The sequence below is a fragment of the Lagenorhynchus albirostris genome, chromosome 9, assembly GCF_949774975.1.
Source record: "Lagenorhynchus albirostris chromosome 9, mLagAlb1.1, whole genome shotgun sequence".
NCBI lineage: Eukaryota > Metazoa > Chordata > Mammalia > Artiodactyla > Delphinidae > Lagenorhynchus > Lagenorhynchus albirostris.
In genome coordinates this window covers 11809405-11824336 of record NC_083103.1, presented here as the reverse complement: position 1 = coordinate 11824336, position 14932 = coordinate 11809405, and the positions used below count along the sequence as shown (strand labels likewise).

Genomic DNA, 14932 nt, shown 5'->3' with positions numbered 1-14932 from the left:
TGTGTGTGTGTGTGTGTGTGTGTGTAGTCGAGTAGGTGGTGTGTTGCTGTGCATACATAAGAGAAATGGTTGGCTCATGTCACACACGTCCTAGGTGAATTTGTGCACCTGGTCTACCTGGCAGGGCTAATCAGAAGAGATGTTTCCACTTCACTCTCATCTCTCCCAGACAAAAAATATTTGCGTCTTTTCCTTTTTGGCAGGTCAACATCTGACATTACAGATTCTGGGCCCTGATCTATAGTAAATAAGAAATCAAAGAAAATTTTATTCTCCTCGAATGGTATTCCTCAGCCAGGGTTCTGAAGAGAGGATTGAGCCCTATTGCCCAAGACATTCTTTGTACGTAATCATTCAACCTCTCTCTGCATCTATAGCGGTACTAGTTGTGCGCTATCTGTGAGAGAAATGAGGAAATAATCACCCAAATGATTCTCTGTCTTCTGAGAATCTGGTGACCCTAATTCTTCTGCCCAATTTCCAAGGTTGGGGCAATTTTTTTCAGAGGAGAAACTACAGGTTTCTCCTGTAGAGAAGGAAAAACCTGATAAAACACTCTGAGTACAGGGCTTCCCTGGTGGCACAGTGGTTGAGAATCTGCCTGCTAATGCAGAGGACACGGGTTCGAGCCCTGGTCTGGGAGGATCCCACATGCCATGGAGCAACTAGGCCCGTGAGCCACAACTAGTGAGCCTGCACGTCTGGAGCCCGTGCTCCGCAACAAGAGAGGCCGCGACAGTGAGAGGCCCACGCACCGCGATGAAGAGTGGCCCCCGCTTGCTGCAATAGAGAAGGCCCTCGCACAGAAACAAAGACCCAACACAGCAAAAATTAGTTAATTAATTAATAAACTGCTACCTCCAACATCTAAAAAAAAAAAAACCTCTCTGAGTACAGAAAGAGCTTTAGTGAGAACTCATCCACCACCAGGAACCCCACAGCAGGGAAAAGTCATGTACACATATGACACGGAGAAAGAGCTTCCTGTGGGCTTATCCCTCCTCACCCATTGGAAGGGAAGGTTCTAATGGCAGAGAAACCCAGGACCTGCCCCCAATGGTGGGGAAAGGACTGAATTCACAATCTTAAGCTGATTGACTATCGGATCGCCCACACTAAGGAGAAATTGTGCAAACACCTGATTAAGTCAACCTCAGGCCATTCACTTTGAGGAAGGGCTTCAGCTTCACTCCAGTTTCATCAGGCAGGACAGTATCCACAAAGCAGAGACACCCTCTAATGTCCAGAAGAGATGGCTTTGGCCGGAGAGCTGAGATGCCTAAAGGAGGTCGGGAAGACCTCTCCACTGGTCCTGGTCCACGCTGAGACTCTGGTCCACGGAGCACCACAGTCCTGCAGCCGGACACAGGATGTTCACTCTGCTGCTGGCTTTAGGCTAGCTCCTGGCACGTGCCAGGAGGCCATATATAAATCCTGTTAATACAGGATTTCGGGCTCAGAGAGACGTGGTCCACATCCTGGCTCTGTCACTTACTAGCTGTGTGATGTTGGATGAATCAAATAATTTCTGCTGAGTCTCATATTTTAAAAATTTGATTTCAGGTGGGATTAATATTAGCACCCACTTCACTGGTGTCATGAGAATTAATGAAAGGATGAATGAGGTTGATTTTCGTCATCTTCTTTTTGTTTGGCTGACCCACAAGTTCGAAGGCCCCACCTTGGGTGCTGGGGATGGAGAAGTGGCACTGTGCACGCAGCTGTTTCAACCATGGCACTGATGTGAAGGAACTTCCCCATGACTTCGGAGGTTCCCCAGTGGTTGCAGGGAATGAAGTACCTGCAAAGCTGGTGTCTTTGTCTTTTCCAAAGACACCCCTCCCCACCCCCAAGGAACCACACAAATATTCTCTCTCGTTTCTGTCCTTGGTCAACCCCTTAGAGTAGCAGTTCTGGCGCTAGCAGCCAACTTTCCAGAATGTGCCAAATAGGACAGGCCCAGCAGTGAGGTGATCCTAGAACATCAGACCTGTATCAGGTCATCAGAGACCACCTTGTTTTGCAGAGGTAGGGTTGCCGGATTTAGCAAATAGGACACAGAATGTCTAGTTAAATCTGAGTTTCAGATAACAGACCAAAAACTATTTTTTTTAGTATAAGTAGGCCCCATATTGTGTGGGGCATATTTCCCAATAAACTTTTTTTCGTTTATCTGAAATTCAAATGTAACTGGACTTCCTGTATTTTATCTGGCAACCATGAGAGGGGAGCTAGGTGCTGAGAGGGAAAGCAACTTGCCAGGGTCACACAGCAAGCCAGGTCTCACAGCCAGGTCTGTTGGCTCCCAGGCCACTCTCTCCCACCCTCAACACATATAGCCCAGCTTTGTGTTTTTCACTTAAGGTGAACGCTCGCTGGACTGGGTGCTTCAGATTCCTTGTCTGTTACAGAATGGAAGCACTCCGGGTTTCCAAGAGGAGAAGCAGAACACCCATGGAGGAGAGTGGGGGTGGGGCTAGGACCTCAGGACGTCCAGTCCAGCCTTATTTTCAAGTGAGGGCTCTCCGAGTGAGCCAGCCATTTAAGGCTCTTAACTATCAAATGGGCACAGTCGGGCCTATTTCCAAAGGGTTACTTTGAGGATCCACTGAGATGAGCAATTCCGGGAAAGCTGGTTGCTTGTGAACTGTGGAGAACATGTTGTGTCTGTGCTGTTTCTATCATGACCCATAAAGATGCAGGAGGAGGCTTGGTCGTGTACAGCTGAGAGCTGCACCCAAGCTTCCCCACCCCCGGCTCCCAAGGGGCTTTGGGCTAAATTCCCCGCCTGGCTTACGAATCAGTATCCGTCCCATCCTGATTTACGGGAAATCGCACCAGCGATCAATCAGCCTTAATTTGTAACTGGGCAGTGTCCTGGGCCAGCCAATAGCTAAGACCGAACACCCGCCCCCACGCCGCCCCCCCACCCGCCCCGACGCTGTGTGACTATCCACTTAGTCTGCCCTGAAGCTGCCCAGTGACCGGGAGTTTGGCGCAGGTTTGGTGCTGGGGAGAAGGGTGTTGGGAGAAGGAGGTCTCCTCATCCTCATCTCCTTTTCCTCCACAGTGCCCCGCCCCCCCTTTATCTCTGCAGTCTCTGTTTGCTTGCTTCCTCTTAAGACCCCTGCCTCCCCCTCCTTCCCCTCCATCTCCTCCCCCAGGGCTGTCGTGCCCAGCCCCCTCTGGACCTCCCCTCCTAGCAGGGCCCCTGGCCTCATTGTTTAGCTAAAGCAGGACCCTCTGGATGGAACAGATGGACGGAGACCCGGGCCTGGGGGGAAAGGAAAGGGCAGCCGGTGCCGGGAAAGGGAAGCGGTTTGGGGAAAACAAAACAGGGGGAGGAGCCAGGGAGAAGGTGGCCCCGGCACGGAGGAGGGAGGGGGCGGGATTCGCAGAGAGGGGTTAGGGCCGCGAATGGAATGGGGGCGGGCCCCGGGGTGGGGCGGGGCGGCGCGGGGCGGGGTGGAGGCCCCCTAGGCCCGAGGCTCGGAGCTGGCACCGACGACGGTGGCTGGCTCTGCAGGTCTGGGCTGACGTCGCCGCCCAGATGGCCTCCAGGCTGACCCCGCTGACCCTCCTGCTGCTGCTGCTGGCTGGGGTGAGTGACCCCTTCGTGAGGTGGGGGAGGGGAGGGGGGTGCTGAGGATTAACCCTTCAGGCTCCGGAGAATGAGGAGAGCTCCTCTTGGGCTCAGCAAGTGTGATCCTAGCGCCGGAGTTCGTACAGAGCATGGGAAGAGCGGGGATTCAGACCCACGCAGGGTCTAATCCTGACTCGCTACGGTACCAGCTGCGCTGGCCTTGAGCCAGTCACTTCTCCGAGGCTACCTGTCCTGATTTACGAAGTGGAGAATAAAGCAGAAGGATCAAAGAGGGCAAGGAGATGGGCAGCATGTTGCGATATTGAAAGCAAGGGGTTGTTGAGGAAAACTGAGCTGCGGAATGGAGGTTGGGCTGCCGAGACCTAGGCTCTCCGCCGTGGTCTGGGAGGTCAGGGATAGGGGATGAGCCCAGGACAAAGGTGGGTGCCTAATTTTGGCGTGTGCACTCAGTGTATGTGTGTGAAGTTGACACTGGCAGTGCCCTTTGAGATGTATCAGATGATGTGGTAGTGATCAAGGATCTGGAATCAGACCCAAGTTTGACTCCTAGTTTTTCCTTCCACTTCCCTTGAGACCCTGGGCTAGTTACATAAGTTGTCTCAGCATCAGTTTCCTTTACCAGTGAAATGGGATAATACACGCTTTCTCTGAAGGAATTACTGGTGGTGGCTCCAGGGCAGGCCCCTCGGCCACCAGGCTTTCCCAGGAATAATTCTCTTCCTGCTTTGAGTGTTTGAAGGGGACTGTGCCTCATAATAAAAGAAAGAAAGTCTCTTGAACCACAGGATAGAGCCTCCTCAAATCTGATTGGTATCAGCCCCGTGGATCCAGAGCGCTTACAAGGAGGGGAAAGTGAAGGAGATATCCCCAAAGGAGATATTCCCAACAATGTATCCATTAAAGACACCGAGGGCTCTTCCACGCTGCTGAAAACCAACTTGACCATCGAAACAGTCAATACCACCCAGCCCTTCAACCAGTCCACCACTCAGCCCATCCAACCAACAACCCAGGCCACTACTAAGTCCTTCTGCCCAGCGCCTGTCACCTCCTGCTCTGACTTGGAGAGTCATTCAGCAGAGGCCGTGCTGGGGGAGGCTTTGACAGATTTCTCCCTGAATCTCTACCACACTTTCTCAGTAATGAAGAAGGAGGAGACCAACATTGTCTTTTCCCCGTTCAGCATCGCCAGCCTCCTCACTCAAGTCCTGCTCGGTAAGAACCTGACTGAGTTCTCTCCAGGTTACGTGTTAGATGTTCGCATGAGGGGGGTACGTATCCAGATACATACACAGCTATCTATGCCTCTGGAAGGAAGCTGTAAAAATGGGCTACATTGGGGGTGAGGGAGGGGAATCTTTTTATTCTGGAACTTTCATTTATTCTTTCATTTAACAATGATGTAATAGGCACTATTGCTTATAAAATCCTATGGACTGTACAAGAACATATTAAATAAGGTCTGAGCCACCAATCATGGTTCCAGGTAAGGCCATAAGGAAGATGAATGATAAGAGAGAGATGCAGAGTAGAATCATGATAATGCTGCTTCTTAGCTGTGTGACCTTGGGCAGATCAGTTAACTTCTCTGAGCCTGAGTCCTTCTGTGTAAAATGGAAATGGTTGTAGTGACCTAAAAAAAATTAAGCAGATAGCCCAGTGCCTGATGTGGTAGGAGGTCAAAAAATGTTAATTCGTCTGCTTTCCTGAGAGATCACAATCAAGTCCCCTGGGGTAATTACCCTAGGAATGGCACCAACAAAGTGCTACAGCAGTGGAAACAGCTGTCACTCCAAGGGGGAATTCCAGGAAGGCTACTAGAGACAATACAGTGAGCACATAAGAACCTTTCTTCTGTAGTCCCAGAATCCTAACATCCCTAGCCTGTACCCACTGGATGCCAGTAGCACCCCACCCCCCAGTTATGACAGCCAAAATGTCTCCACATGTGGCCAAATGTCCCCTGGGAGGCACATTTCAACTGATTGGTTTCAGTTAATTTTTTTATTGCCCAAAAGATATGGCTTGAATCTTTTCTCCATCCTCCAATTATTAACTCTGTGATCTTAAAATGAGTAGATTACTTACTCTCTTAAGCCTCAGTTTTCTCATCTGTGTAACGGGGATAGGAACTGTCCTTACGTAAAAGGGTTATGGTGAAGATTCAATGAGATAATATGGGAGAAGCACTTCTGATGCCTGGAATGAAGTAAGTGCTCGATACATTTTATCTATTACTGCACAGAAGATGTGTACAATAAGTATTCAATAATGAAAAACGGAAAGGGTATTGCACATGCATCCTCCTTTACGATTTCCTGACGTCTCTTCTTAACCATGATCTAGTGTCCCTGCCTATAAGGCGAACCTTTGTAAACCTGAACCAGCTAAATAATAGGTCATGTGGAACAGGCAGCGATTGGACCAGGCTTTGGATGATAAGTGATATTAAAGTTAGGTAGGAAAACGGAGGAAGAAAGTATTCAAAGCCCTAGAAAATCCTGTGATTATTCATAATTCCCCCACCCTTCTCTTTCTGACATGTATTATCTTCCCAAACACTTCTGGCTCTGATGATATGGGATTCCCCCCATTGCAGCCTGGTCCCTCAACCCTGGTCCCCAATGGTGGTTTTCCACTCCTCCTGCATTTGCCCCTTGTCTCTGCTGTTTGTTGTAGGGGCTAGAGGAGAAACCAAGGAAAGCCTGGAGCAACTCCTCTCTTACCCCGAAGACTTTACCTGTGTCCACCAGGCCCTGAAGGCCTCCAGGTCCAAAGGCTTTACCACAGTCTCTCAAATCTTCCACAGCCCAGGTGAGTTCCCCGGGGAAAGATGGCAGGTGCTGAGCTGGGTCCTCAGGATTTTGATGGAGACCCAGCACTGGGGAAAGAGAGGACAGAGGGAATGTTAGAACTAGAACAGGGGGACGGAATGCAGAGCAGGTTGGGGCCTCAGAAATATCAGGTGTCTCCTGGGAGCTGGATAGGTCCCCTGGTGAGACCTTGGACAAGTCATCTGCATTCATCAACTCCATCTAAAGTAAGAATAGCTTTCTGCCGCGATGAAGAGTGGCCCCGCTTGCCACAACTAGAGAAAGCCCTCGCACAGATACGAAGACCCAACACAGCAAAAATAAATAAATTAATTAATAAACTCCTACCCCCAACATCTTCTTTAAAAAAAAAAAAAAGAATAGCCTTCTGCATTCAGTAATAGAGAGGGCTGGAGATCTTTAGACATAAAATAGACAAAAAATGCATGCCAATCTGGGAGTTCCCTGGTGGTCCAGTGGTTAAGACTCTCGTCTTTCACTGCTGTGGTCACGGGTTCAATCCCTGGTTTGGGGAACTAAGATCCTGCAAGCTGCAAGGCCGAAAAGAAAAGTTTGTTAATCTGGGTCAGGGCGTCTTGGGACTCCTATTCTTTGTACTTTCGTGTTATGTGACTTTGTTGTCATTTATGTATATTACATTATTAGGTAGGTAATCAGAGCAATAAGCTTCCAAAATGACCTAATGCAGTTCTTTCAAATTTTGCTCCCCAGAGCCCTAGGGTTCTGCAGAGCTGCTGCAGAAGTCCTGGTGGGAGTAAGGAGTTAGGGAGGCTGAGTGGGAAGTGAGGTGTCACTTCCTGTGAGAGGGAGATGAAGCCAGGTGGGCTTTGAACTCCCACCAGCCTCAACCAGAGCCCTTTTGTATTGTGGGCTTCAGATATGACTATATTTGAAACCTCAGTTCTGCTGAGCTTAAAAATTACAAATTTAGTGTGATTTTCCTCTTTGAATAAGGAAAAAAATTTCCCTGTCTTTTTTTTTTTTTTACTATAAAAGCAATGCTCATTCATTGTAGAAAACTGAGAAAATATTGGAATTCCCTGGTGGTCCAGTGGTTAGGACTCTGTGCTTCCACTGCAGGGGGCATGGGTTCGATCCCTGGTCGGGGAACTAAGATCCCGCATGCCGCTCGGCGTGGCCAAAAAAAAAAAAAAATACAACAAACAGAAAAATAACCTGAGAACATATAGGAAAGAAAAAAGAAAGAAAGAAAGAAAACTCACCTATCACACCATTATCTAAAAAAAAAAACCCAAAAACCCTCTTTTTAGAGATGGGAAAAATATGGCTTAGAGGGATTCAAGAAATGTTGCATTTACTTATTTGCTATAAATCAGATTTATCCTCTGTCTTGCTAGGTTGGTGGAAAATACAGCTGCATTCAATATTATCTATTTAGTCCAGGAAAAATTTCTCTTTCAAACACTTTTTTTCTTTGGTGGACCTGGGCTTTGAAGAGCAAAACCCAGGAAGTCTTGTCACACACCTTCCAGTGAGGCTGAAAAGCAGAGTCTGTTCCCTGTTGAATTAAGGGAAGAAAAGAGGGAAAATACAGGCAAATGGAAGTTAAGATCTCAAAGAGTTACCTTGCCAAGCCGTGGTCCCATGGCAGATAGAGGCAGTGAAAGCCTGGGATGAGTTCTTCGGCTCTTAGCTCAGGATTTGCCTTCTCTGGGTCTCACTGAGCACATCAGTAAGAGGACTGGGCTGGACCCCTGCTCCGACATAGTATGTCCATTGGAGCAGAAAGAGTGATGGGAAACGAGCCCCCTCTCCAAGCCTGCTCCTGAAAGGGGAGAGAGTGTTCCGGGATCTCATGCCTCCCTCTCTCAACCTGCTTCCGGGGCCAGACCTGGCTATAAGGGACACCTTTGCGAATGCCTCTCGGAGCCTGTATGGCAACAGCCCCAAAGCCCTGGCAAATGACAGTAAAGTCAACTTGGAGCTCATCAACGCCTGGGTGGCCGAGGAGACCAACCACAAGATCAGGCAACTGCTGGACAGCCTGCCCGATGACTTCCGCCTGGTCCTTCTCAACGCTATCTACCTGAGTGGTAAGGGGGCCCTGGACCAGGGTGTCTTCCCGTCCTGAGTTCCACCTTCTCCTCCTGGCTTAAAACCCACTCGACCCCAAGTTCCACGACTGGATCCCATGGTACCTGCCCCACCCCTTGCCAACAGAACCTTTAACTCCGCTTCATCCTCTCCCCACCTGCATTAGAGTAACCCTTCCCCCACTCTTCCCTCTAGCCAAGTGGAAGACAACATTTAACCACAGCAGAACAAATATGAAGGGCTTTTACAGCAGATCCTCTGTGATAAAAGTGCCCATGATGAACAGCAAGAAGTACCCTGTGGCCCATTTCACAGACCCGACTTTGAAGGCCAAGGTGAGTTCTCGGCCCTTCGCACTCCTGTTTCAGAGCCTCTTGTGTATCCTGACTTTCCTGCTGTGGCTCCATCGGTGTGGGGCATAGCCTTACCCTTAATCATCATTTCAACTGCTTCTGACTCTATTTCCACCCTATCTTTTCTCCTTCTCCCCCTCTCCAGCCTTGGCCGAGGCAGGCATTATATATTTGAGGTTGGAAAGCAGGATTCTAAAATTTCTTCATGCATCTCTACTGCATTGAATGGCAGAAAGTGAGTCGTGTTCCTATTCTGTGCCTCTGTTTCTCTTTCCAGTCTACCCACCAGTAGGCCCTGCTGGCTTAGTAAGTCCTCTGTGTGTGTACGTGTGTACGGCATGCATCTGTATTTGTACACATGTCTAGGTATATCCATGCATTCATGTATGTGGTAAGTGCATGTGTGTGCATGTGTTAAATGGCTTAAGTTCCTTAGCAGAAATTGAACAGTATGATTTCAGTGGATGAGGAGGGAGGGAAGAGAGAACATGGAGCCCAGAAGATTCTAGTTAGTAAACTCTCTCATGCCCGATGACCAGATATTTCTGCCTTGTTAGGACAGCAAGACACAGAACTATGAGACAGCAAACAATGGGAGATACCCAGCGGCTTGGTACCAGTCTGAGAAATAGAGGATCTGTTCTGGAACATGCCAGGCTTGTTTCCACCTCGGGAGCTTTCCCTAGCTTTTCCCTCTGCCTGGACGCTCTTCACTCAGCTTTTCACATAACTTGTCCCTTCTGCTCATCTGGCATCAGCTAAAAGGCCACCTTTGTGGAGATGCCTTCCCCTTCCTTAAAGTACCTCTTCCTCACCCAGTAACATCATCCTGTTTTTGTTTTTGTTTTTTTAAATTTTTTTTGTGGTACGTGGGCCTCTCACTGCTGTGGCCTCTCCTGTTGCGGAGCACAGGCTCCGGACGCGCAGGCCCAGCGGCCATGGCTCACGGGCCCAGCCGCTCCGTGGCATGTGGGATCTTCCTGGACCGGGGCACGAACCCGTGTCCCCTGCATCAGCAGGCGGACCCTCAACCACTGCGCCACCAGGGAAGCCCATCCTGTTTTATTATATCCATGGTACTTATCACTATCTGAATTATGTTGTTTACTTGCTTATTTGATTGCAGTATTATCTATCTCCCTGAGATAGTCTCTTTCCTTGGAATCAGAGACCTTACCTCTTTTTTTGCGTACTATATCTGAGGGCCTAGAACAATACCACATATAGTAAGTGCTCATTATGTCTGCTGAATAAATGAATGAATTCAATGGAAGATGCGAAAGGGAGCAACTCCCTTAGTATGAATGGCTAGGAAGACGTCACAGAGGTGGGTACTTTTGACCACTCTTAACCATTCATGCACTTTTCTACCCTTCCATCCATCCATCCCTATCCAATGGCTTTGAACATTCCCAGCTATTTAACAGAACCAGAATACATGCATAAGGCAGAGAAGAGTGAATATACACGGCCGGTTCAGGGCATCACTCTAACTCAGAGTATATAGGGGAGAATATCAATGTGAGAGTTTTTTTTAATTTATTTATTTATTTTTGCTGTGTTGGGTCTTCGTTTCTGTGCGAGGGCTTTCTCTAGTTGCGGCAAGCAGGGGCCACTCTTCATGGCGGTGTGCAGGCCTCTCACTATCGCAGCCTCTCTTGTTGTGGAGCACGGGCTCCAGACGCGCAGGCTCAGTAGTTGTGGCTCATGGGCCTAGTTGCTCCGCGGCATGTTGGATCTTCCCGGACCAGGGCTTGAACCCGTGTCCCCTGCGTTGGCAGGCAGATTCTCAACCACTGCGCCACCAGGGAAGCCCCAATGTGAGGGTTTTTTAATGGCAAAGAAGGAGTTTCATGCAAAAAAACCCCACTCCTTACAGTTTCGTGGGTTTTAAACAAATACTTGATTTAATATATTCATGTTATAAATTCAAAATCAAAGTTTTACTTAAGCCTTTACATTTTTAGCTGAATTTGCTACATTATTAATCATAATATTTATATAAAACACTAACTTTCATTTGTTCTTCAATTAAGCTATTTTGAACAGATTAAACTCCTTTAAACCATTTGTTTCATTTACAAATATGGTTAATTAATATTCCCCTAAGCATTTTGAGCTTATGTATATACTTTATAAATACTTCGTACATTTGATATACTTGATTTTCTCTTTTAGCATGTCAGATACCTGACAGAACAGAATTACAGCCCTGCTTGGCCATATCTTGCTAGCACCTAAAGCCCACTTGTGAATTGAAAATTCAATCTGAAGAGTAAATCAACTTTCAGTCAACATCTCAACATCATTCTCGAACCAAATGAAATTATCCCACACCTTTTTGTTCAAAAGCATAAAACTAGCATGTCTGATTCTCTTAAAAATTATAAACGCTATTTTAAATAACAAACACAGATTGCTCTGAACTTATCACCTGGTGTTAATACTACAGAGTTGGCTTATTTTGTTATTCCCATACTTCATTCTAAATTTTCCTGGGATTTAAAGAGTATTTACCCAATGAAGGGGGTTAGGTTTACCAACTCAGGTATGCTGAGGTTGTTGGCTTGAAAATTCAAGACCACAGTGTGGTAATTTTTTGGTCACAGAGGCAAGGTCTGTACACAGGACATGAAGGGTGTGTACTGCCAGATGAGTGTACCCTGTCTAGAGCCTCTGTCAACAGGTATCCCCATGTCCATGCTCTTCAGGTGATAAATCAGTGTACAACCTGCTTCTTGTGGACCATTTTTTCAATTCCAACAATAGATTGTTGTCAGTTAATTTCTTCATTGCCCAATTGAATTCTGCATTCTAGATGATTCTTGTCCATCTCTCAACCTCAACCATAATGCCATTTCAGTAATAATCTCTCATATCCTATTAGTTTCTCAGTCCTGGCACTATTGACATTTGGGGTTCGATGATTCTTCATTATAAGATGCTGTCCCTGGCATTGTAGGATTTAGCAGCATCCCTGGCTCCTACCCACTAGATGCCAGTAGCACTGTGAGCTCCTGTTTCTGCCAGCTCCAAACATTGCCAGATGTCCACTGGGGGCAAATTTGCCCTGAGCTGAGAACAGCCCTGTATTGGCCTTGTGGGTCCTGCATTTCTCTCATGCTTCTGTCTGGCCGTCAGCTGTAAGTCCTTCTAGTGAAACTAACTGAAAAGGTAGGCTAGGATCAGCTGGTACCCAATCTTGAATGCCAGACCGAGAGTTTATACTTAATCTCGTGGCAGTGAAAAGCCATCAAAAGTCTTTGAAAGGACGAACCTGATGACTGTGGTGGTACATTATGCACATTATATACTTTATGCACAACATACTTGAAAGGAACTGGGCTCAGAGAGATCGGATCGCTTGCCTGTAGTGCATAGTCACTCAGCAGTAGAGTCAGGATGTGATCCTCAGCCTGTGTGATCAAAACTCATGCGCGGACTTCCCTGGTGGCGCAGTGGTTGAGAGTCCGCCTGCCGATGCAGGGGACGCGGGTTCATACCCCGGTCCGGGAAGATCCCACATGCCGTGGCGCGGCTGGGCCCGTGAGCCATGGCTGCTGGGCCTGCGCGTCCGGAGCCTGTGCTCCGCGACGGGAGAGGCCACAGCAGTGAGAGGCCCGCGTACCGCAAAAAAAAAAAAAAAAAAAAAAAAACTCGTGCTCATTCCTCTGCCTCTCACCAGCACAGGGTTAGACCAGCACTGTTCACCCAGCTGGCATCCTCATCTCATGGCAAAGCCTGGGAGCCTACTTATGGCTGCTGCTTGTTGAAACAGTACAGACTGTAGCAGCGGACTGAAGACCAGCCTCGGGGCACAGAGGGTAGGAGCCAGGAGAGAGCTGGGGTAGGAAGACTGACAATGTGCTTGTCTTACTCTCCAGGTCGGACGTCTGCAGCTGTCCCACAACCTGAGCTTTGTGATCCTGGTGCCCCAGACCTTGAAACACCGTCTTGAAGACATGGAGCAGGCTCTCAGCCCCCCTGTCTTCAAGGCCATCATGAGGAAGCTGGAGTCGGCCAAGTTCCATCCTACTCACCTGATGATGCCTCGCATCAAAGTAAAGAGCAACCAGGACCTGCTGGGTGAGCACTGGCAGGACTGATCCTAGGCCATCAGAGGAGAGGAGGTTGTGATGGTGGGCTGGGGGTGGAGGAATTCCGTGAACCCTCTCATCCGTAATCTCAGGTTGCCCCTCAATCCTCTGATTATCCCACTGAATCGTGGAGGAAGCTGAGACTCAGAAAGTTTGCATGACTTACGCAAGGTCCCTTAAGCTGGTTAGAAGTGAGCCGGAGCCCCAGTATAGGTCTACAGCCGTCCCAACTGTTTCCATTGCGGTCCCTTGTGACATAGACCCTGGGAACAGGTCACTGAGGTGGGAGTGGGTGCTCCTCCCTCAGAGACGTGTCATAAAACTCAACCACCCCACAGTACATGCAAGAAGCTCTCTACTAAAAGGGTCTGGAGGCTTCTGAGTTTAGGGGAGTCAACAGATACTCTGTTTCCTAACCTTAGACCTCACTTCCTGATCTTTGATGTCATGTCCAAATATATCACTTCATCTTCTGTTATAGAACTTGACTTCCTAATAGATGACCTTGTTTCCTAGTATATGACATCACACCCTTGTATGTGACCTCATTTGAGAACATATGTCCTCTTTCCAATACATTACCTCACTTCCAAGGGCCTTGTTGATAAGGAAGCAATGGCATCACTTTTCAGGGTTTTGGGGGTCGGGGGCAAGGCTTCTCACCACTTGAGAGAAAGTGGTGATTGGAGTGAAGACGGGCGCACTGTTAGAGGATCCCATGAACTGGACCGGAAGGCACATTATAATGCGATTATAATTTGATAAACAAGGAGGAGGAGGAGAAAGAGGGAATTGGAACTTGGGACAAACCCAGAAAAATCAGGACAAACGTCTCCAACAGCTGAGGGTTTTGTGCTGGGTTTTTTTTTAATTGCAGTATTTTAAAAAATATTTTAAATTATTATTTTTTAATTTAACTTTTAAAATTTTTATACAATTTTATGTTTTATTTTTTGGCTGCATTGCGTCTTTGTTGCTGCACGCGGGCTTTCTTTGGTTGCAACGAGTGCAGGACTACTCTTCATTGCGGCGTGCGGACTTCTCATTGCAGTGACTCCTCTTGTTGCGGAGCACGGGCTGTAGACACGCGGACTCAGTAGTTGCAGCACGTGGGCCCTAGAGTGCGCGGGCGTCAGTAGTTGTGGCGTGTGGTCTCAGTAGTTGTGGCGCACGGGCTTAGTTGCTCTGCAGCATGTGGGGTCTTCCCAGACCAGGGCTCGAGCCCATGTCCCCTGCACTGGCAGGTGGATTCTTAACCACTGCGCCACCAAGGAAGTCCCTTTTGTACAATTTTTAAAGGTTACTTTCCATTTACAGTTACTACGAAACATTGGCTGTATTCCCCGTGTTGTACAATCGTGCTGGTCTTTGACTTATTGTTTTTCTCTGGTTATGCCCTAGAATTCTTTGACTTTACCTACAACCTCAACCTGTGCGGGCTGACAGAGGACCCGGACCTGCAGCTTTCTGCGATGCAGCATCAGTCCGTGCTGGAGCTGACGGAGAGCGGGGTGGAGGCGGCTGCAGCCTCCGCTATCTCTGTGGCCCGCAGTTTGCTGGTCTTTGAAGTGCAGCAGCCCTTCCTCTTTGTGCTCTGGGACCAGCAGCACAAGTTCCCGGTCTTCATGGGGCGGATATATGACCCCAGGACCTGAGACCTGCGGGAGGCCAACCAGGGCAAGCCCGACCCCTCTGGCCTCAGCTCTTCTAGTCGCAGCCCTGCTGCTGCCTGCCTGGACTTGTCCCCAGCTGCCTCGCATCTCAGGTCTGCCCTCCACCTGAAGGGCTCCCTTGGGGTCTGGTGAGGGGACCTGCTTCTATCATCCCTTCCCTGTGACTCTCCAAAGCACTTTTTGCAGCTTTCTCTGGTACAAACACAGCAGACCCTACAAATAAAACCTGGCAGACCATGACTTCCTCTCTCATCTGCCTTTCAACTTTAGAGGACTAGGGCTTCCGAGGCCCCTATATCGGCTAGCTATTGCTGTA

General features: G+C 48.4%; 1 protein-coding gene across 2 annotated transcripts; it reads left to right on the top strand.

Annotated features, from left to right (window-relative positions):
• Window positions 1-2931: 2931 nt before the first annotated feature.
• SERPING1 (serpin family G member 1) lies at window positions 2932-14851 on the top strand. Of its 2 annotated transcripts, XM_060159121.1 has the most exons (8): window positions 2932-3001; window positions 3527-3601; window positions 4390-4819; window positions 6284-6418; window positions 8289-8492; window positions 8689-8828; window positions 12731-12932; window positions 14345-14851. In XM_060159121.1, exons 2-8 carry the CDS (start codon window positions 3551-3553, stop codon window positions 14596-14598), a joined length of 1416 nt encoding a protein of 471 aa, XP_060015104.1. In that variant the 5' UTR covers window positions 2932-3001; window positions 3527-3550; the 3' UTR covers window positions 14599-14851. The 2 variants fall into 2 exon arrangements, with proteins under 2 accessions (XP_060015104.1, XP_060015103.1); XM_060159120.1 differs by lacking the exon at window positions 2932-3001 and having other exon boundaries at window positions 3536-3601; window positions 4375-4819.
• Window positions 14852-14932: the final 81 nt, after the last annotated feature.